The sequence below is a fragment of the Mercenaria mercenaria genome, chromosome 13, assembly GCF_021730395.1.
Source record: "Mercenaria mercenaria strain notata chromosome 13, MADL_Memer_1, whole genome shotgun sequence".
Lineage (NCBI taxonomy): Eukaryota > Metazoa > Mollusca > Bivalvia > Venerida > Veneridae > Mercenaria > Mercenaria mercenaria.
The window spans coordinates 36565643-36588286 of NC_069373.1; the positions used below are offsets into that span (position 1 = coordinate 36565643).

The 22644-nt window shown below is 35.2% G+C and overlaps 1 protein-coding gene across 10 annotated transcripts in view; it reads right to left on the reverse strand.

The window, feature by feature from the left end:
* LOC123528805 (muscle calcium channel subunit alpha-1-like) overlaps positions 1-22644 on the reverse strand; it is a 216744-nt gene that overhangs the window by 76731 nt on the left and 117369 nt on the right. For all 10 annotated transcript variants that reach the window (XM_053521567.1, XM_053521563.1, XM_053521559.1 and 7 more), the window contains exons 4-5: positions 10109-10248; positions 7957-8066 (exon numbers count right to left, since the gene is read on the reverse strand). In XM_053521567.1, coding sequence (XP_053377542.1) covers positions 7957-8066; positions 10109-10248 — 250 coding nt within the window. The remainder of the gene's footprint in view (positions 1-7956; positions 8067-10108; positions 10249-22644) is intronic.

Below are 22644 nucleotides of genomic sequence, written 5' to 3' on the forward strand. Positions count from 1 at the left end.
GAGTATATATACAGTTAGTACAGGTTCAAGTAAATGGGCAACATAACTGACTTCACCCTAACAGCAGGTTCAAGTAAATTGGCAAAATAACTAACTTTACCCTAACGGTAAAAAACCTGATGATCTGATAATGTGCGGTAAAAGATGTAATAGTCATCGTCGTATGAAATACACTGTATATTAGTATGTCTTGAAGATAAGTCGTCAGGGACTACAGGTTTCTAAGACAACTTAAATTAGGCTTGTAGTAGAGGTCATTAGAATTTTGGGGGAATAAATTTTTCAAATTTATTGTGGCGGAAAATTCTATGGCTGGGCGAGCAGGCAGGCGCATGTTCTTGTGGGATAAGTCAGAGATAATGATACAATCTTTTGATGGTTGTTTGTTGTTGTTATAGTGATGTATTCCACTAGGTCGGTTGACAGTATATCGAACCATTGGTTGCTTGTCTGTTGTTAAAGTGATGCTAACCGCTAGCTCTGTTAACACTTTAGTGTGTTAACCGCTAGGTCAGTTAAATTGTGTTAACCGCTAGGTCGGTTAAAGTGTGTTAACCGCTAGGTCGGTTTAAAGTGTGTTAACAGCTAGGTCGGTCAAAGTGTGTGTTAACCGCTAAGTCGGTTAAAGTCTGTTAACCGCTATGTTGATTTAAAGTCTGTTAACCGCTAGGTCGTCTGTTAACAGCTAGGTCAGTTTTCAGTGTGTTACCGCTATGTTGGTTAGCGGATAGGTCCGTTTACAGTGTGAACTAGGTTTTGCCCATTACTACGTAGCGTAATTCCTAGTTTCACAAGCCCGCAGTCCGCAGTTGCTATTTAAGTCAATTTATTGATGAAAACATGCGCTTGCTTGCTCGTCAGTCAGTGGGCCTGATATCACGCGGCCTTTTCTGCCACTAATATATACTACTGATAATTTGATATACAATATTGTTCGATATCTTTGGCATAACTTGTTTGTATAGAAGTGTTGACCTGGAATAAAGTGCTATTGCTTGTATGCTGTTGTTAGTTATTGCCTTGAGAAGTCCTAAATAATTCTTATTATTTTATTAAGAAATAATAATGTTTATTTTGGCGTATCAAGCTTGGTGTGTATCCAAGGTTACCAATCTAAGTTTGGTATTTGGATACACTCGGCTTTTTCCGTACCAGTGATCATTAGTGTGTGACCACTGGTCATTCAATTGTCGGCACGTGTACAACCAACAGAAAATGTAATGGTTTCAAAATCCCACCCACCACACCCATTTAGGTGCCATGCCGTTTAGGTGCCATGTTGTTAATGATACATGTCAGTGAATATCTAGTATGTCACCATTTGTTACTTATAATATATATATATATAAAAGATGCAGAATTGATCTATTCTAAATGGTTCTGGTTTACTGACGTTTGGCAGGTACATTTCTCTGTATAGATGGAGCATAATTATATAGTCAAGTTGTTAAGTTTCACAGAGAACAGTTATACAAGTTTGTTTTTTGTGGTGTAGCTGGTACATGTATGGTGACAATTTTTGCTACTTATAATTTTATCCATGTGTTTTGTAGTATACTGCCGGTGGAGTTTATTATATTTGCAGGCTGTCGATGCAGTAAAGGAAGGAACATTGTGTACAGACAGTAAATAAAAATGAACAATATACTGAGCACAAATGGTATACCAAGCAAAAATGGAACAAGTACAAACAATATTTGAAGTCATAATGTGACATCAGTCGAACATGTATATACATACAAGCCAGATTAACTAAGCGGCCCAGTCAAGTGGACTGAATAATTCGAATTTATCCAAGGCCTTCGTGGAATAGAAACTTGAATGTAATGAAGTTTAGAAAGGAGAATGACTAACTATAAACAGCTACAAATGTTACAATAATGGTTTTAACATGAACATTTAAGTACCTTATGAGGAGTCATTTGATCAGTTACCTTCTGATGAGTCATTTGATCAGAAAGCAGGAAGATTCACAAACTCTGGAATATTTAAACTTGCGTACAAATTGGACTTGCTTTGTCTACTGGCCGGCCTTGTCACAGGCAAACAGTAATTTCCTGTAACAAAACTAGGAGTCATGCAAACCGGGAATCAGCTGCAGTGGCACACTTAGCAAGACATAAGCTGAGAAGGTCACGACAGGACAGTGAATAAGATGAACAGTATTACAATAGCAAGTGGATAATTATAAGTATACTCTCTTGTAGTTATATACATTACTTTAAGACAATTAAGTGTAATTAGTGCTTAAATACTTACAACACTAATATATAGAACAGAAAACACTAAATTTAAATATATGTAACAGAAACACTTAAGCCTGGAAGCACGTTTGTTCAAATGTAGTTTTATCAACAGACTGGGGCAAATTGAAACTAAAAAGCGGCCAGCTCCTTTAACATCGAAGAATATTATTCAATGGATGTCTCAGCAATAGTCTGAACAGGAACACAAAGTACTTTTTTCAGCAGAGTGAAAGATATATTCCATGATTCATTTCAGAATTGTTCAGTTGCAATGATACTTTTTGTTGGGTGTAAATTAGCCATTGTTGTTTTTACATGTTGAAACTTGCATAAATAGTGCAATGAACTTGGATCGATATGAAATTTGAACAGTCATTGTTTTGTAAATACAACTGGTGTACTTTTGTTGTTATATAAATTGTATAGTCATCCAGGTCATGTAATCCAACGCTTTCCCATACTTTTCTCTCAAAGAGTTTTTAGGGTTTTAGTGCGCGGATTACAAATAACACTTGTACATAATTTTACCATGTTTAGTCTCTGTTCATTGCACTATTTACTGTTATGCCACAAAGAACTAAGTTGTTTATAATGCTTTTTTCTGATTCATGTCTTTCACTTCACGGTCTATGTTATGTATCTAGGATGAATTTTTACATCATGTTGGAGGACCATATGTTAGATGGGCTATAGCCAGTTATGTTATCCTTATCCTATTTTTAAAAAAGGAAAGTTACTATTTGAATATGAAATCAATCTCATATTTACTCTTTTTGTGGAAAAATACATTATGAAGTTTCTGTTCAGTTATATGATTGGAAACATTTCTTAGGATTCTGTCATTGCCTCTGAATGTACAGTATTTAGTAGAAAACGAAAACATATAAATGCAATGATTTAATAACCTATTATATACTTTAATTTATAGGATTCTGTCGCGTTGATGAGGATCTCCAACTGACATCGAGTAAGCATGTGTATTAACATCACATATCCAATTCAAGTCTAAATTTATTTCAGTGATATGTGAAATCTTGTAGATTTAAGCTTACTATACTACGGGTGACTATGGTCGCAATGCTCCTTGTCTTTGGTAACTTGGGTGTCTGTGGTCACAATCTCCTTAGGTAGTTTAGGTTTTTCGTCTACATGCTAAATTTGCCCGAGTTACATTAAATTTGTCTAAATCAGTTTAATATTTGAGTGAATAAGGCAGTTTTTGCAGTGATAATTGAGATCTTGTAGATTTCAACTTGCTATACTATGGGTGACTAAGGTCACAATGCTCCTTAGGTAGTTTGGGTTATCATCTACACACTTAATTTATCCTAACTGCTTTTGCCTATATCCAATAAACATTTTAGTTAATGTGTTATTCTCATAATATAACTAAACGGGGATAATGTTTCAACACACTGGTTGGTTCCCTGTAGCAGTAGTGATGTAAGCTACTAGGGCAGTTGAAAGTGTAACAACTGTTTTTACGGTTGTATGTTGTTGTTATAGTGATGTATTCCACTAGGTCGGTTGACAGTATATCGAACCATTGGTTGCTTGTCTGTTGTTAAAGTGATGCTAACCGCTAGCTCTGTTAACACTTTAGTGTGTTAACCGCTAGGTCAGTTAAATTGTGTTAACCGCTAGGTCGGTTAAAGTGTGTTAACCGCTAGGTCGGTTTAAAGTGTGTTAACAGCTAGGTCGGTCAAAGTGTGTGTTAACCGCTAAGTCGGTTAAAGTCTGTTAACCGCTATGTTGATTTAAAGTCTGTTAACCGCTAGGTCGTCTGTTAAGCTAGGTCAGTTTTCAGTGTGTTACCGCTATGTTGGTTAGCGGATAGGTCCGTTTACAGTGTGAACTAGGTTTTGCCCATTACTACGTAGCGTAATTCCTAGTTTCACAAGCCCGCAGTCCGCAGTTGCTATTTAAGTCAATTTATTGATGAAAACATGCGCTTGCTTGCTCGTCAGTCAGTGGGCCTGATATCACGCGGCCTTTTCTGCCACTAATATATACTACTGATAATTTGATATACAATATTGTTCGATATCTTTGGCATAACTTGTTTGTATAGAAGTGTTGACCTGGAATAAAGTGCTATTGCTTGTATGCTGTTGTTAGTTATTGCCTTGAGAAGTCCTAAAATAAATGGGTTTAAACGACATACTTCAGAATGTGGAACAGTGGAAAATTTATATTTTAATTTTCCATGTATACGTTCATCCACCCTTTCAAGTAACACACAAAAATGCCTTCAGAATGTATATGGGGAAGGCAAAGCGGTCTTTAGATAGGACTCAATAAACATAATTATATATGTTACACTGTAATGTTTAGTTTTTTATTTTTGTCAGGTTTAACGTCGCACTGACACAATTATAGGTCATATGGCGGCATTCCAGCTTAGATGGTGGAGGAAGACCCCAGGTGCCCTTCTGTGCATTATTTCGTCACAAGCTGGGCACCTGGGTAGAACCATCGACCTTCTGTAAGCCAGCTGAATCGCTTCCTCACAAATAAGAATTCAACACCCCGAGTGAGGCTCGAACCCACATTGATGACGGGCAAGTGATTTGAAGTCAGCAACCTTAACCACTTGGCCACAGAGGCCCTTTACCCTGTAATGTACAAGCTTTTTTGTTTTCATTGAGTTTAAAGCCATTTCTTTCAGTTCAGGTTTCATGTATATAATTACTCTGGATCAATGTGTAGTACTGTCTACAACTACTCTAAATGATATAGCAACACACATTGAGCAAATGCTTTTCAGTCAAACTGTCCTACAGAAAGCTTTGACCCCTGACAAGACAGTTTTAAGACTATTCAAGTTGGAAAATAAAAAGCATATTTATATTCTAAAAAAGTACAGAAATAACTGCATTCAGTTATTAGCTAAATAATATATTTTCTGAATATTAGAACACTGCAGCATTTACAGTGTCATAAAAGATCTTGTTTGTTCAAACTTTCCATTTTCTCAAGGCAGCATTCTTGCTAACAGAACTATTTATTTAAGATTGACTTGGAAGACAAAGAACTGAGAGTGACACTGTACAAATGAAGCAATCTGTCTGATGGAATTTCCCTGTGGATACACACCAAAATCTCTTATTACATGCTGACAATTTCTTCTAGTAATGACCACCAATTTCCCAATATCGGAGGACAGCTATGTTTTAGAATGCCTTAAATGTCTAAGTTTTATCAATAATTGCGGCTATTAGTAACTTTTTGTACTTTTGATGGGTGTTCGGTAGCACGGACATGGTGCAGGTTATACTTCTCAGTTTGTGATGGTGATTCGAAGTTGGCAACTTCAACCACTCAACCACAATGCCCCTTAAGAAGCTTCGACTGAAGTATATCAACTAAAGTATATCAACGAGACAAAGTTAAGTGTTTACTTATTATTATGTTTGGAAGTTGTGAGCATGGATGACATTACATAGCTCAATTTCTGTAAGCTTCCCACTAAACAGCCAAAATTCTGGAGTAACTGCGACAGTTAAATTGTTTCCAAACTGAGAAAACATAATCGAAATAAATATTACAGATTTAAACAAGAAGGTATGATGGAAAAAAGCTGACCTGATAACATATCAGAACTCACAGGGCTATATATAACATATTCAGTTCCTAGAACAAGCAGGACAGATAAAGTAACTGAGCACCAAGTTTGAATTAAGATTTGGAGAAAGTCTAGAGCTTGCTTTTAACAAGTCTCCCCATACCAATGGTGAATTTCTTAGAAAAAAAGACATCAGTTCAATGACTGCATTTCAGCTCGGAAATTCTGGAAAGTTTGACAAATTTTCTTTGGAATGGGAAGTTCTGAGAAATGTAACATCTTATTTGATTACATCTTCTCCTAGCTTTCTTTCTTCATCAAGTGTGAAAGAAAACTTCAACAAAACAGTTCAGTTTCAATTATTCATTTAGTCCTCAAGGGTATATCGGGACAAAGGAAAAAGTCTTTTTTTTCAAGTATGGCATCTTAACTTGACAAATATCTAAAAGCATGAAAACCTTTGAAGTGAAAAATATGCAGATTCATCAGTATGTGCAATTCATGTTATTTATGTTTTATAAATTGTTCAAAGAAATAGGAATTTATAAATAACCCAGTGTTAATTTATAATTGGATAAAAACATAAGCATGGGAACATGTCATTCTGTTAAGGTTCCTTTGCTGTCTTTCAACTAATTTTCTCATACATCTACTTTGAATTCATTTATTTACTTTGTTGGGTTTAACATCGCACCGACACAGTTATAGGTCATATGGTAACTTTCCAGCTTTGATGATGAAGGAAGACCCCAGGTGCCCCTCCATGCATTATTTCATCAAAAGCTGGCATCTGGGTAGAACCACTGACTTCCCATAAGCCAGCTGGATGGTTTCCTCACATGTAAAATTCAAGCAGGGAGTGAGGCTCAAACTCACATCGATGAGGGGCAAGTGATTTGAAGTCAGCGGCCTTAACCACTCGGCCAAGGAGGTCCCTCATCTTTTTTCAATTCTTGACCTTAGATGCCAGGATATCATGTTGATATACCATTTATAACCAAAAGCAAACATTCATAAGTTAAATTAGCAATCTAGCTGAGACAGATTCCATTACTATAAATTCATACAACATTACACTTACTAAATTACTATTACTGCTAATTCTAAAGACAATTTGATGGAAGAGCGTCCCAGGGGACCGAGTCTTGTCTCCTCACAAAATATGGCAATCCAATTAGATGTAGACTTTCTCTGGCATTTACAGAGTTTCTTGTTTAGCCATTAGCATTTTAAAGAAAACTGTACCTTAAAGCCATAAACTTCAGAATGTTTCACAGAACTTCAGCACAAAAAAATCAGGTCATTCATACTGTACAGGCAGTATGACCAGATTTGTTTTTCTTTTGATGATTTAAATGCTACTGTTCATGCCATGGTGGTCAGTTGACATAACAAGTACTCCCAGATTCTGTACTAATATTAACTTGTTCTAAGCAAATAACTGATAATTTTCCAGCATGAACTGGAGGCGGAGGACATGTAACTTCAGGAATATATACCATCTTCTGTCAAATCATGGAAACCATGATATCCATGGATAAAACCTAGACAGGCTTGGTTGTGTATGTATCGTTATATTTTCCTAACAAAAATACTAAAAACAATATTTTTTATGGGAAGCCTTTAAATAATCTACATATATGGCTGCAGTATTATAACACATAATTATATAGTAGTACAGAATAACAATTTTACAGTTATAAATGCTGTTATCCATATGTACACGAGAAAATTATTATTAATTGTGCACTACAACTGTAAGGAACGGCATTAAACACAACTAAAGTGACCATAGTCAATCTTAAATGGAAATTACTGACAGGCAGAAGCAAAGTAAACACTGACCTCCATTTCATACTGTTCATACTAATATAATTTAGCTTTTTTGTAACAGAAATTTGATTCTTAATGAGCCACTCATTAAGTCTGTTGCCAGTACTGGTGTCTTGTGATCAGGTACAAGAGTTTGAACTTGTGACCACTAGGCTGAGTGGTAAACACTATCTAGGACAACAATTTCTTTGTTGCACCACTGCTTATCTGTCTTCCAGTTTAATTTCTTCACTTTTTAAAACTTGGACAGATAATCTAATGTTTCAGTCTGAGCTTGTTACAAGGTTCAAACTTAAATGCAGATGAACTTACTTGGTGCCCTAGAGACAAGCCGTAAGGGCCGCAACACCCTAAACGCTCGAAGGGCTTTAACATCAAATACATCATCTTCCAATGTAGACGATAAAATTGTACTAATTAACCTGAAATATAAAACAAAATAAATACAAAATTTAATGCGTAGTGCAAGGACCTTCACAATCAGCATGATAAATATCGTAGAAAGTGATAAGAAACGTTTTATCAAGGACAATTTACATGGATAAGCCTTTTGACAGGATGCAGTTTGCAATTTAACAAATTCTCAATATTTTGTTAACAGTGAGAATATTCGCTATATGGTGGGCAAGGTCAACAATGAAGAAATAGAAATTAAATAGCAAACTATATAATATGAGCAGGACAAATTCTGTGTGCTTTTTGTACTAGGTTTTACGCTGTAAAGTAATTTATTTATATACAGTAATAATTTATTATTACATGTGTTGCACACTAATAGGTCTGGAACTTTAATTAACTGTACATAATTAAATGAGTTACTGGACTATCTAAGCGACATATTTTGGTGTCTTAGCGTACTTAAGTAAGTCATAGTGTTGTTTGCAATCTTAAGATTGGCCAAGACAGTATTTTTGTGAGAAGATAATTAAATCTACAAGTGAAAACCAATGTCTCTGCCTACGTAGTAATTTCCTAATTTTGTCTTCAAGCAGACAACCAATAATTGAGTTGTGTCTTCCATTCGTAACATTGAATTACGGCAGTTCACAGTTAGTCGACTAAAATGGCACCTTTCAACACAATAATCTTCCTGCTTTCTTAGATCCACTATATTTATTGGAAGAAACTTTAATTTTCACATTGCATGTTACATATCAATAATTCCTAAAATGTCAACAGATATATAGGTCAGTAGCACCTTGAAGTCTTTTAATATATATCCAAACATATCAATGTAACATATTGTAATCGGTGCAAAAAGGTTATGAGGTAACATACAGTAGGGAAAACTTCCTATTTAGGGGAAATTTCCCCTACTTCCCAAGCATGTGAAGCTTGTTGCAGTTAGTTGACCAAAATGGCACCTTTCACCATGGAATAATCCTGCTGCTTTGCTAGATCCACTTTATTTATAGGTAGAAACTTTAAGATCTCTAATGCCCAGGAAATGTTAATTACCATATTTTGGTGCGTATAGGTTGCACTTTTTCTACCCATTTTGCTGCCTGAAAAAGTTTCTGCGACCTAAACGACAGAACATTGCCAGCAGATTTTTTTTCGGGCCAATTTCTGACCGTAGCTCTCGCAAAATTACATGCATCTGCTACGAACGAACAAAATGGATAAAAAATATCAATATTGGCGGGTTTTCAACCAATTGCGGTTACTTTCAATAAAATATATCGTAAATAACCCATACAGACTATTAAAATTACGAATGACTTTAATTCAAAGATGTTTTTGCAGTTTGAATTACGTTTCTTTCTACTTTCGTTTTACTGGACGCCACTGACATGTACTCCGGGTTGGATAAAATCCGGACAGATCCGTCCTCCATTCCAAACATTGTTTATACTAATTCTTAGCGTATTAAAAAACTTGAAAGATAATTTTTTACTTTTGATTTTTAAATAAAAGAAAACAAAATCCAAAAAGAGATATTTTGTTAATCTTTTTACTCAGAATCAAAAGAACGCGGTTAATTACATGACACGGAAAGGTGTTATATTAAATTGCTGTGCAAACAATTCTCACTTTAACTTGCATAATTACAGAATGTAAACGCAAACCGTCTGCTGCCAATTAGTGTCAAAAAGCTGCTTTTCTTTGATGTAGTCTGTTACCGATACTACTGTTGGTACGAAACTGTTGGGATCGAAAATAACACTGTCCGATTTCCACCAATCAGGTTCTGATAATAATTCAGCCCGTGACATCAATATGGCCGCCGCCATAACTTTTGCCGGTAAAGTATTATATTGCTGGGGAAAAAATCTGAAATTTAACTGCGACTAATATGCTAGAACTTAAATTTTCCGAAAATTTCCAGAGCAAAAATTAGATGCGGACTATACATTACCGCGACCTATACACACCAAAATACGGTATATATAATACAGATTACAATTTCTTAATGACAATGTCTGCTGAACAGGGTACCTGAAAGAAAGAAGCTGAAACTTACCCTATAACTACAATGATAAAATCTAGAATGTTCCAGCCATTGCGGAGGTAAGCACCAGAATGAAGTATAAAACCATAGGCTATAATCTTCATACCACACTCCACCGTGAATATCACAAGAAATATATACTCTATGTGCTCCTGAAAATACAAGAAAATTTAAGTATTAAATAAACTATTTCAACATTAGAAGACCATGAGCACTTTCTGTGGTCATGACCATTTTTGTCCATAATTTGTCAATGTACCTTTATCATTCTTTTGTGTGCAGTCAAAGCCAACCTGCTTTTTCCTTTGAAAGCTTTCCTACTGATATAATTATCATGTCATTTTGACATGAACACTATTTTCAAAAAGTCTTAACTGACAAAAACAATTTTTTGGAAAGTCTTTACCTACATGAAAAATATTTTAAAGAACATTTATTGACATGAACATTTCTAAAGAGCCTTTATTGACATGAACATTTTTAAAGAGCCTTTACTGACATGAACAGTATCTTGAAAACCGTTCAGTTTCAAAAACATTTTTGAAAAAGTCTTTTTATTGACACAAACACTTTTTTTAAAAACCTATCTTGACATGAACAATATTTCATTAAACAGACATCTATTGACATTCTGATACTGATGTTCTGAAGAGCCTGTATTTACATGGACAATATTTCAAGGAGGACGTAACAGTTTGTTTTTTGAACAGCCTTTATGACATGGACAACATTATGACTAGTCTTAAACTGACATAGGCAATATTTCGAATAATGTTAATGTGACATGGACAATATTTTGAAGTTCTTAATGTGACATGGACAACTGTTTGAAGAGCCTTATCAATGTGACATGAACAATATTTTGTGGAACCTTCACGGGCACAGATTATTCTTGACAACCTTTGTGATTTGGACAATATTTTGAAGATTTTCATGTGTCATGGATAATATTGTGAATAGTCTTAATGTGATACAAGCAGTATTTAGAAGACTCTTAATGTGACACGGACAATATTGTGAAGAGCCTTTATTGACACAGAGCATTTGTGACATCATATTTCTAAGAGGACTGTACTGCTGTTTTTGTCCTGGTTAAGTGTCATATGAGCCGTGCCATGAGAAAACCAACATAGTGGGTGTGCGACCAGCATGGATCCAGACCAGCCTGCGCATCTGCGCAGTCTGGTCAGGATCCATGCTGTTCGCTAACAGTTTCTCCAATTCTAATAGGCTTTAAAAGCGAACAGCATGGAGCCTGACCAGACTGCGCGAATGTGCAGGCTGGTCTGGATCCATGCTGGTCGCAAACCCACTATGTTGGTTTTCTCATGGCACGGCTTATATAATGTGCAAAGATTTATGCCCCCACCTTTATTTTTGCCAAGTAATAATAAAATTGCTTGATCGTGGCTGAGTTACAGACCAGACAGGAAAAACACCCAGGCTGACCATATTTACACCCCAAAGTGACAGTAGCAGATTTGCGGTTCAAACCTTCAATCTCTTGAATACCTTTTAACTATTATGGAGAGCTAGAGAGTTCCCACATTTGTGCAATTAACAAGCCCTATTACAGTAAAGACACATTTAAAGAGAGGAAAATAAACAGATCAATATGTTAATGACAGCCAGCAGTATTCAGGGAACAATTTTGTAACATAAAAAATTGATTTAAGGATTAGTGTTAAAAGAAAAGATCTGACATAAATTATGATACAGATATATTAGCTGGAATGTGGCTGTTGTTATAAGAAGCTGATCCCATACACAATTGATTTTTGTTGCTATGGGAACGGATACACATTGTAATTCACCTGGGGTGCTACTGTTTTCCTATGATCAATTTTCACTCCACTTCTTCAAGAATGAGGCAGTAATTCCTGCTAGATGAGAATCTATGAGGAAACACTGATGTTAGCAGTAAATATTTCTCCTTTTCATATAATTTACCAAAACTGGCGAGAAAGAAAACTGTCCAGAATCTTCCATGTTATTAGACTGTTTATTTCTGAGGCAAACACAAATAGCAATTACGTAATAAATGTCTGCTAATCAACTGTTTACAAACACCAAGCATCTGCAAACCTAACATCAGGTGAAGTAATTCTTCAAATTGTCGAGATGCTGTTTCAAATTTAATAAACATGTCATAATAGATCATTTCTCAGATGTTAAAAAATAATATGGGTGCATGTTTGTGTAGGGGGTGGGGGAAGAGAAATTATTTTTTATCTTTTTTATCTTATGCAAGTAAACTCAAATGTTCTTCATTGCTAGATTATGCATTTTAACGAAGCTGATGTTGCATTTCCATATACAGTATAACCTGTACTAACGGTCACCTCTGTTCAGCTGTCATTTTATGACGACCCCAATGGATTTTCCTCTATTTCATCACTTTATTCAGCGGTCACCTCCCATCCGCGGTCAGAAGCCACCGGAATTGCCTCCCGACACATATGCCCTTCAGCGCCATTTCTTCCAAACCATTTTTGGGAGAATCGTCAAGATCCTATTTGGAACACGTGATTGCTATTTCGGTGACTCAGCACAATGTTTGCAAAAAGTTTTAACCCTACAAAAACATGCCCTTTCAGTGTGAGAACAATGACCGAGCCCCTCATAAATGATACAAAGTGATGTTTTTGACAAATGGCCAGTATTATTGGCATTACATGTCATTGCGTCAATTTGTTTTTACAGTAAAGATATCTGACTTAATTAGTATCAAAATTTGGTTTTTTTATATTCTCTCTCAAAAATATCAAATTTTTGAAGATTATTTGTTTGTAAGAAATAAACACTCGTATTACGAATCCTCAATGGCAATCTTAGGAGGTAGACATAACAGGGAGAGTAATTTCCTTTTACCAAATGGCGCAAATGAATTATTGTGTTTACTGTACACCGCGTAAGTTGATCTGCAAATGACAAGATAAACAAAAAGACGGCCTAAAGTTATGATTGACACTCTGGTCAGATGTTATATTTTATAAATATATATTAAATTTATATAATATAATATTTTATATAATATATTCAAGTATCCTCGAGTCCAGTACTTTCAGAGCGCACGAAACAATCTTAGGGTTAGTGACATTGTTGTGCATGTGGTGTTAATTGTACTGTAGCGCATTGCGTAAATGGATCTATATTGTGTGTGATTTAGTTCGTATAAATCTCTCTACTGATAGTAAGTTATAGCAATTTTCCTAGTGATCCAGTATGGAACAATGTTTGAATATATTAATCCTAATCAAATAGACCTTAATATTAAATGTATCTCGAGATCATAACTTTCAGAGAGAAATATAGTTTTGTCCAATAGTTATAATGACTAAAAGTCACTACTGATTGTATATGAAATAATATATATATATATATTCAATGTATCCTCGAGATCCAGTTAACTTTCAGAGCAGCATCGAAACTAATCTTACGGGTTAGTGGACTTGTTGTGGCATGTGCGTGTTCATTTGTACTGCTAGGCGCTTTGCCGTAATTGGTCTGGTATATTGTGGTGGTGATTTAGTTCGTATAAATTCTCTCTACTATATAATAATTTATATTGCAAACTTGTATCCTAGTGGATCTCACGTATGGGAAAGTCAACTGTTCTGAATATAGTTATATCCCTTAATGCAAATTATCTATATATATATTCAATGTATCCTCGAGATCCAGTTAACTTTCAGAGAGAGAAAATATAGCTTCTCTGGTCCCAATCAGTTATTAAGACTAAAAAGTCACTACTGATTGGTGAGACATGAAAACAGAGATTTGAGTATATATATGCAAATGTTGAACCAGTTCGAATGTGTAGTACAATTCGAATTCGTATATAAAGCAGCATCGAAACTAACCTTATGGGTTAGTGGACTTGCTGTGGCATGTGCCTGTTCGTTTGTACTGCTAGGCGCTTTGCCGTAATTGGTCTGGTATACTGTGGTGGTGATTTAGTTCGTATAAATTCTCTCTACTATATAATAATTTATAATGCGAACTTGTATCCTAGTGGATCTCACATATGGGAAAGTCAACTGTTCTGATTATAGTTATACACCTTAATGCAAATTATCTATATATATATTCAATGTATCTTCGAGATCCAGTTAACTTTCAGAGAGAAAAAATATAGCTTCTATGGTCCCAATCAGTTATAAAGACTAAAAAGTCACTACTGATTTGTGAGACATGAAAACAGAGATTTGAGTATATATATGCAAATGTTGAACCAGTACGAATGTATAGTACAATTCGGGCTCGTATGTAAAGCAGCATCGAAACTAATCTTATGGGTTAGTGGACTTGCTGTGGCATGTGCGTGTTCGTTTGTACTGTTAGGCGCTTTGCCGTAATTTGTCTGGTATATTGTGGTGGTGATTTAGTTCGTATAAATTCTCTCTACTATATATATATATATATATATAATTATATACACTGGCTGCCCCCCTTATCAGCGGTTATCTTGCTTAAGCAGCCGAATTGTCTGCTGCTTAAGAGAGGTTAGACTGTATACAGTTGTATTCTTTTTTATGCGAGTTAATTCAACCAAGATTTTATGAAATGTTAATTTAGAAACTAAAATGAATTGTAGCGACTGAGAATTTTGGTACAAACTCTGGGCTTTCCTGTGACAGACTCACCCACTATTAATATGATGAATTTATATGTATTATAATAATATATAATCACTAAACAAGAGGGCCATGATGCCCTAGATTGCTTGCCTGAGTTTCAGGGCTTAAATATGCTAGGGAGTGTGCAACTTTGGAAGAGGATCATAATATGCTCCAAGTGTTGAATTTTAAAGCTCAAGAGGCCGTATAAAGTTCAGATTACATGATGACAAACAGTTCAAGTACTAAATGTTGATAATTTGGTGGAAAAAATACAGACAGGCTTGGTGTGTCTTAAAAGGTCTCTTTATAATGGTTATTTGCATCTGCTTTATGAGAGCTTTTTTATATTAAGATCTATCTAGTGCTTCATGAGAAGAAGTCTCTTAAAGGTTATTCTATTTTTAGCTCTAGCAGCCCTTAAATTGGGCCAAACACCTTGGTAGAGAACCTTATACTGATGCTACAGATCAAGTTTCATGAAGATCCATCAGGTGGTTCAGGAGAAGAAGTCATTCTTAGCTCTGGCAGCCCCAAATATGGGCCAAGCTGAAATATATGAACAAACTTGATAAACGCCATACCAAGATGCAACTGACCAAGTTTGGTGTAATTACTGACCAGCAATTTCTGTGTGCAGATGTCATCTGGAGAAAAGTGTAAACGGATGGATGTCACTCACAGACAGACCACCAATATTGAGTTCACACTATAGCTCACCCCAAGCACGAAATCAGGACCTTCTGGTTAGGAGTTTTAATAAATCCTTTCTCACATTTTAATACTGTCTCTCTATGGAGGCCTAGTCCCTACAGAAAAACAGTCTATCTTTCAAGACTTGTCTTTTAAAAGGTAATCTAATACTGTCTGATTGTTCCACAGTTAGAATATCTAATGCTTACATCTGGGGTCAGGTTTCTTCAAGAATTTTTTGCCTACATATTTAATACATATACATTTAACACAAGTACTTATAGGCTTTTTCAGGTTGCTATTAGGCTAAGCCCTTTGGCATTATTTTTATACAGAAGTGTAGGGCATTTTGTCTTTTGTTACATCCTCAAGTACAAGTGGCATACGACAAAATATGGAGTGGAGTCTTGGAGTGGAGTGGAGTGATGGAGTGAGATTTTGGAGTCAAAATCATACGTTTTTTTTGTTTTTGTTTCTTTGTTAATGTTTTGGAGAATTCTATCTTGTATGTGTAAAGCAAAGTTAAACTCATCTAGAACAATTTTCCTCATTTAATTTACATAAAATTGCACTGTATAATAACAACTAAGATATTCCATATCCAGTGAGTGTAAGATTGTAAGATACCAGAAATTATAGTATCGGTTATAGATAACCTATGTTTTATTAATGAAAAACAGAAGAAAGGTAGAGCAAAGACAAACATGTTCATCAATTTTGTTTAAATTGGCAACTTAACAAGCCAGGGATAGGCTTTCAGTAGGAAACAAGTTACATATTTCATGAATGAATGAAAGTCTAGGAAGTGGCAGACAGCTGCTTACGTCTTCTGTAGTTAAATGAATGTTTTTCACATGAGATCAGCATATGATTTTGAATGAATCCTCACTTTTTACTTTAAATTTTAACGAGCATTAATTTTCTCCAATGTCTTTTCTTACACTTTTATATCTAAAATCATGTTGTGCTATTCATTTTACTGCCAAAACTAGTGGACAGCATTTTAACTGTAATACAGAAAATATCCTATATCTGATGAAAGGGCTCTGCTCCTCTGACCTATTTCTATTTCAGATAACTGAGAATCTAAGTTGACCTAGACTTCATTAAAAAGAACATTCTGACCATGATTTATGTAAGTCATGTAATAGATCATCAATCAAATTTTTCAATGACCTGACTAAATGACCTTGTTATAATTTCATCTTAGATTTTAAACAGACAAACATCCTGACCAAGTTTCATGAAGATCAGGTAGACAAGAGCTTGCAGAACATGAAATGTCCCCCTTAATGCATTCAGTAACTGCACAAGGAATGTCAAGTTTGAAGATCCTGGGCCAAAGCATTCTTGAGTTATTATCTGGAATCTGTTTTATTTTTCAAATTATCGTCCGGAAACGGTTTAACTTTTCTGGGTCACTGTGACCTTGACCTTTGACCTACTGATCTCAAAATCAATAGGGGTCATCTGCTGGTCATTATCAACCTCCCTTAATTATTTAGTTTCAATATCCTAAGCTCAAGCCTTCTCAAGTTACCGTCTGCAAAAGGTTTAACTTTTCCAGGTCACTGTGACCTTGACCTTTGACCTACTGATCTCAAAATCAATAGGGGTCATCTGCTGGTCATTATCAACCTCCCTATTATTCAGTTTCGTGATCTTAGGCCCAAGCCTTCTCAAGTTATCGTCCGGAAACTGTTTAACTGTTCCGGGTCACTGTGGCCTTGACATTTGACCTACTGATCTCAGAATCAATAGGGGTCATCTGCTGGTCATGAGTTATCATTTGGATACAATTGGTCTAGGAACTGACTGACCAACATCAGCAAAACAATATACCCCTCCTTCTTCGAAGAGGGGCATAAAAATGTGGCCTCTGAGTGTAAATATGGTTATTCTATAATTTAACCTAGTGAAATAGTTTTTCACCTTAAATACATTTAAAGTTTCATGAACGTCAGGTATAAGATGTGGCCCCTAAAATTTTAACAATTTCTTTTGACAGTGACCAAGCTTTTGACCTTATAATTTACTTGAAGGTTTTTCTATAATTTGACTGACTGACATAGTTTAAGATCTCTATAAGTAACAAAAAAAGCAAGAAACATTTCCGACTTTATCTAGATTTGTATTTTATTTGAGATTTTACTGACAGGAACAATCTATGTGTCATTAAGATAGGGCAAAAATTGCGACCTCTATAGTGTTAACAGTAAAATTGTCAACAGACCATGCACCACTGACAAACACAGGTATCACAATAGCTCAAGTGCCCCTACTTAAACAAACCTGAGAGAGGATCTTATCATGATGCTACAGAGCAAGTTTGATAAAGATCCATCAATTGATTCATGAGAAGAAGTTGTTAAAAGGTATATCAATTTTTAGCTCTAGCAGCCCCTTAAAGTGGGCATGTTCCCCAATTTGCAAAAATTTAGGAAGGGACCTTATAATGATGCTACTGACTAACTTTTATGAAGATCCATCAGGAATTCATGAGAAGTCATTTAAAGGTATTTATACTTTTAGATCCTCCAGTCCCAAAAAGAGGAGTGCCAAAATATGAATAAATTTTAAAAGAGTAAATTATAATGATGCTACAGACCAAGTTTGATAAAGATCTATCAAGCCTTAACAAGAAAAAATTGTTTAATGACAATTTTTTTAGCTCTGGTGGCCAACTTGAACCACTTGAACAAAAATGGAGGAATTACAAAACACAGATGCTACAAGCCAAGTTTTATAATGATCCACCATGCAGTTTATGAGAAGCTGTTTATTGAGTAGCAGTCCCTAAACGGGGCCAGGCAGAATCAATTGAACATAACTGAAAGAAGACTGTAACTACAGACAAAGTCTGCTGAAATTTTAAACCCATATAGCTGAAGTATTCCTAAACAAAGGTTTTCTCGGTGAAGAACAATATAAATTCTATCAAACACCTACAGTCTGGGTTACCTAGGGAAACTGTGTGGGAGACTAAATTACACAACAGGCAACCATTCCTAGATAAACAGATTACTGCAGTAAACATCATGTTACCTATAGTGAAAACATCTTCAAGGAAACATCTTCTCTGGCTTTCTACTTTAGCATCAAAGCATCCTTTTTCACACATAGTATTACAATCTTTATGCGAATTAATTTACCTCAATAACTACATAAATATAATTATGCAAATTAAAAGATTGATAGGGAAATAACCTTTAAGCAAAACAAACCAACAGGAGAGTTTTTTTGCTAGAACTTATCTTTGGTCAACTGGGAATCACAGTTACAATTATTGATCAAGCAAACAATAGTTGTTTGTTTTGATCATTTTGGTTGGGTTTCAAATGCAAATGATACAACTTAGGTATCAGGACAAGTAAAACGCAGGAAGATGAAGACTTCAGGAGTACTTGGACAGAACCACTGACCTTTCACAAGACAGCTGGATACAAAGCAGGGTTTTGAATTCATACTAATGAGAGGTAAGGCATTAGACCATTACCCGAGTCTGCGGAAAAAAGGCGGCTAAATAAAGAAGAGAGAAAATACTGAGATGACAGTCAATATTCAATCTAAATTATAGTCTATTTAATTACTGAAACAAACAGGAGGAAGATCTGAACATTAAACCTGTTAAAAATGAACACTTGATCAGCAACATATCTGCATCTCCTTTATTTCCATACATATGATTTATAATAGCAATTGGCAAGTACTGTATAGATTTTAGTACATGTCAAAGCCAGACACTGTGACATAGCCTACATATAACTTCCATAACCAAAAGCAAGTGTTGAATGTGCTACTAACAGACTTGTCAAATGTAGTGTACTAACCAATCATAATCAACCAATGAAGACTTCATTGTAGCTAAAATCACTGAAATAACTAATGTTCAGGTAAAATGCATTATCTGCATAAGTATCAATAGTGCCAAAAACATTAACTGGGGTATTCACTAACACGGGCCCACCATTTATATTGAGAGTCATATAGATATTTGACATCATACATGGCATTTTATTAAAAAAACTTGCAGTTGGGTTCTTTAGTAACTAGCAAACCTTGGAAAAATGTAAGTCATACTGTTGTCTTTTAGGGCAAAGTGTAGGTCAAGTCACTATATTTTATAAAGTCACAAGTTAACAGAAATTATATAACCCTTCTACAGCATCTCTAAACGTTCTAATAATGTCTGTCATCTAAGACTTGACGTAAGTGGTGAGAATGACTGGTGCAACACTATACTAGAATCTTTAATGTCTATTCTGTGAGACATACAAAATGGGTTTGCACTAAATTTCATTAATCTGACCATATAAAAGCTTCTTCAATAAAACATGAGCTATTTTGCTGGTGAGAGCAGTATCTCATCAAAATCTGCAATAGAAAATCAATAGCCATCATTTCAACACTGACACCGACTCACTTGTCATTTCCTTGTACAAGCCTATGTGATCTACCAGTGGAATAGAACCCCCCCCGCCCCGTTAGAAATATAAATGGCCTTCTTGATTAGTTCAATCATTACTAACACCAGAGTAAAGCTCTCTGAATGAAGGCAAGAGGGTCTCTGGTAGCAAAGATTTCATAACAAGAGCTGTCGGATGACAGCGCGCTCGACTATTCGAAGAATTGATTGAAGAATGGGGTCAAAATATTTCCATAGATTTTCAGACTAAACAAAAGAATGGATTAAACAAAAAATGTTCCTGTATTTGTGGATTTCGATTAGTCTTGCACTAAATGGCAATGTGTGACCATGATGGCAAATATGTTAAGTTATATGTTAGGCAAAACATGGACTTATATGAAAAATTTAACTAATTTCAAAGTCCAAAAAGGGCCATAATTCAGTCAAAATAGTTGACAGAGTTATGTACTCTTGCCTACAGATGGAAATCATGTTGATAAACTAGTGTTAAAAGTTTAAAAGCCACAGTTCAAACAGTTTTGACAAAACGCTGACTTGTAAGAAAAACTGAACAAATTTCAAAGTCCAAAAAGGGCCATAATTCAGTCAAAATAATTGTCAGAGTTATGTACTCTTGCCTACAGATGGAAATCATAATGATAAACAAGTGTTTAAAGTTTAAAAGCCATATGTCAAATAGTCTTGACAAAACATGGACATTTACAAAACAGAACCAATTTCCAAGTTCAAAAAGGGCCATAATTCAGCCAAAAAAGAAGAGAGAGTTACGTACTCTTGCCTATTGATAGAGACTATTATACTGAACAAGATATAAAAGTTTCAAAGCCATATGTCAAACACTTTACATAAAATATAAACTGGTACGAAAAACTTAACCGAGATTTCTAAGTCAAAAGGGGCCATAATTCAGTCAAAATGCTTGATGGAGTTATGTACTCTTGCCTACAACTGGACATTGTGATGGTAAACAAGTGTTGAAAGTTTCAAAGCTTTATCTCAAAAGACTTTGTCAAAATGTGGACTGGTACGAAAAACTTAACCAAGATTTCTAAGTCAAAAGGGGCCATAATTCAACCAAAATGCTTGATGGAGTTATGTACTCTTGCCTACAACTGAACATGGTGATGGTAAACAAGTGTTGAAAGTTTCAAAGCTTTATCTCAAAAGACTTTGTCAAAATATGAACTGGTACGAAAAACTTAACCAAGATTTCTAAGTCAAAAGGGGCCATAATTCAGTCAAAATGCTTGACAGAGTTATGTATTCTTGCCTATAACTGGACATGGTGATGGTAAACAAGTGTTCAAAGTTTCAAAGCTTTATCTCAAAAGACTTTGTCAAAATGTGGACTGGTACGAAAAACTTAACCAGGGTGTGACGCCGACGCCGACGCCGACGCCGTGGTGAGTAGGATAGCTCTACTTATTCTTCGAATAGTCGAGCTAAAAAGATGTTGAACATCTCGGCACTACTTTCACATTCAGTAGGTATACAATAACAGCATGGTACCGAAATAGAGAATTACAGGTATCACTTCCATTAGAATGTCTGTACACTAGAAAGTATACAGGGCTTTTTCCACCTGTCTCACGGGGCCAAATATCGGCCCCATTCCCAATGCCAAATATGCTCCTTTTTTCCTAATTTGAAATAAAAAATTCCCAATCCAAAGAAAAAAATTCTAAATGAAATCAAACATGACAGTCTGCACCTCTGCAAAAAAATCTCTCAAAACACATAAAAACATTAATATTTATTGATTAAAGTACTAAAACATGTTGACAGATAGTTTTTACACCATAAAAATCAAATGTCACATATTTTCGCAACCCAATTTTTTCAATTGAACATAGTCACACACTCTACATTTTGGAAAATGCAGTAAAACTGTTGTAATTGCGGTGAAAACTTAATTTAATAGTGTACACATAAGTTTAAACATGAGAAATGAAGAATAATTCTTTTTTTGCAAGGTCTGTCTAGAATTACCAACTTGAAAAAAACGTGAAAACTAAATTCTCTAAATTTCACAAGGGGATAATTTAAATCTTTTAATTCATTTGAATGCCTAAAATAAAACTTAAACTAATATGATTAAATGTTAAAAACTGACAATTAACTTAATTTGTCGATACATTTCCCCCCAATTTTGACAATTTACCGTGAAAAAAATTCCCAAATTGACCAGGGCCTTTTTCCCAAAAACCCTAGGAAAAGCCCTGGCATATATTATAAAGCAGAATGTCTATACAATGGCAGCTAGGTGCACAGATAAGGGTGTGCAAGTATCACATAATCACGACAGCGGTCCCAGAAATACCAGTAATGGTCAGCTTTATCATGGCAATTAGCTAGATATACTATCAGACCGAGCATCAGGTCTACACTGACACATCAAGGTGCCAAGGTATCAACTACATGTATGTGAAATGACAGACTGGTGCCTAAATGAAGATGTAAAATTATGTTATAAAGCAGTAGGTCTGTGCAAAAGCAGCAAGGTGCCAAACACAAAGATATGCAAGTATCATACAGTCTTACAGATGCCCAAAAGGTAGATACACCAGGTAAAGAGGTTAAGGTTTGAAAAACAAGAGCACAGATCTGTTTTTCTGATTTGAAAAATTATAGCAAGCTTGTTTATCGTTTAACTTCCAGATAACATGTGCTGAGGTTTCAATCAAGCAATCATGGAAATGTATAATGAATTGTACATCAAGAGCTCTTTCCTGTATCTTCATTAACACATACCTGTTTGATCTGTGCACCCAATAACACAAAATCTATCAGACATCATAATTAATTTA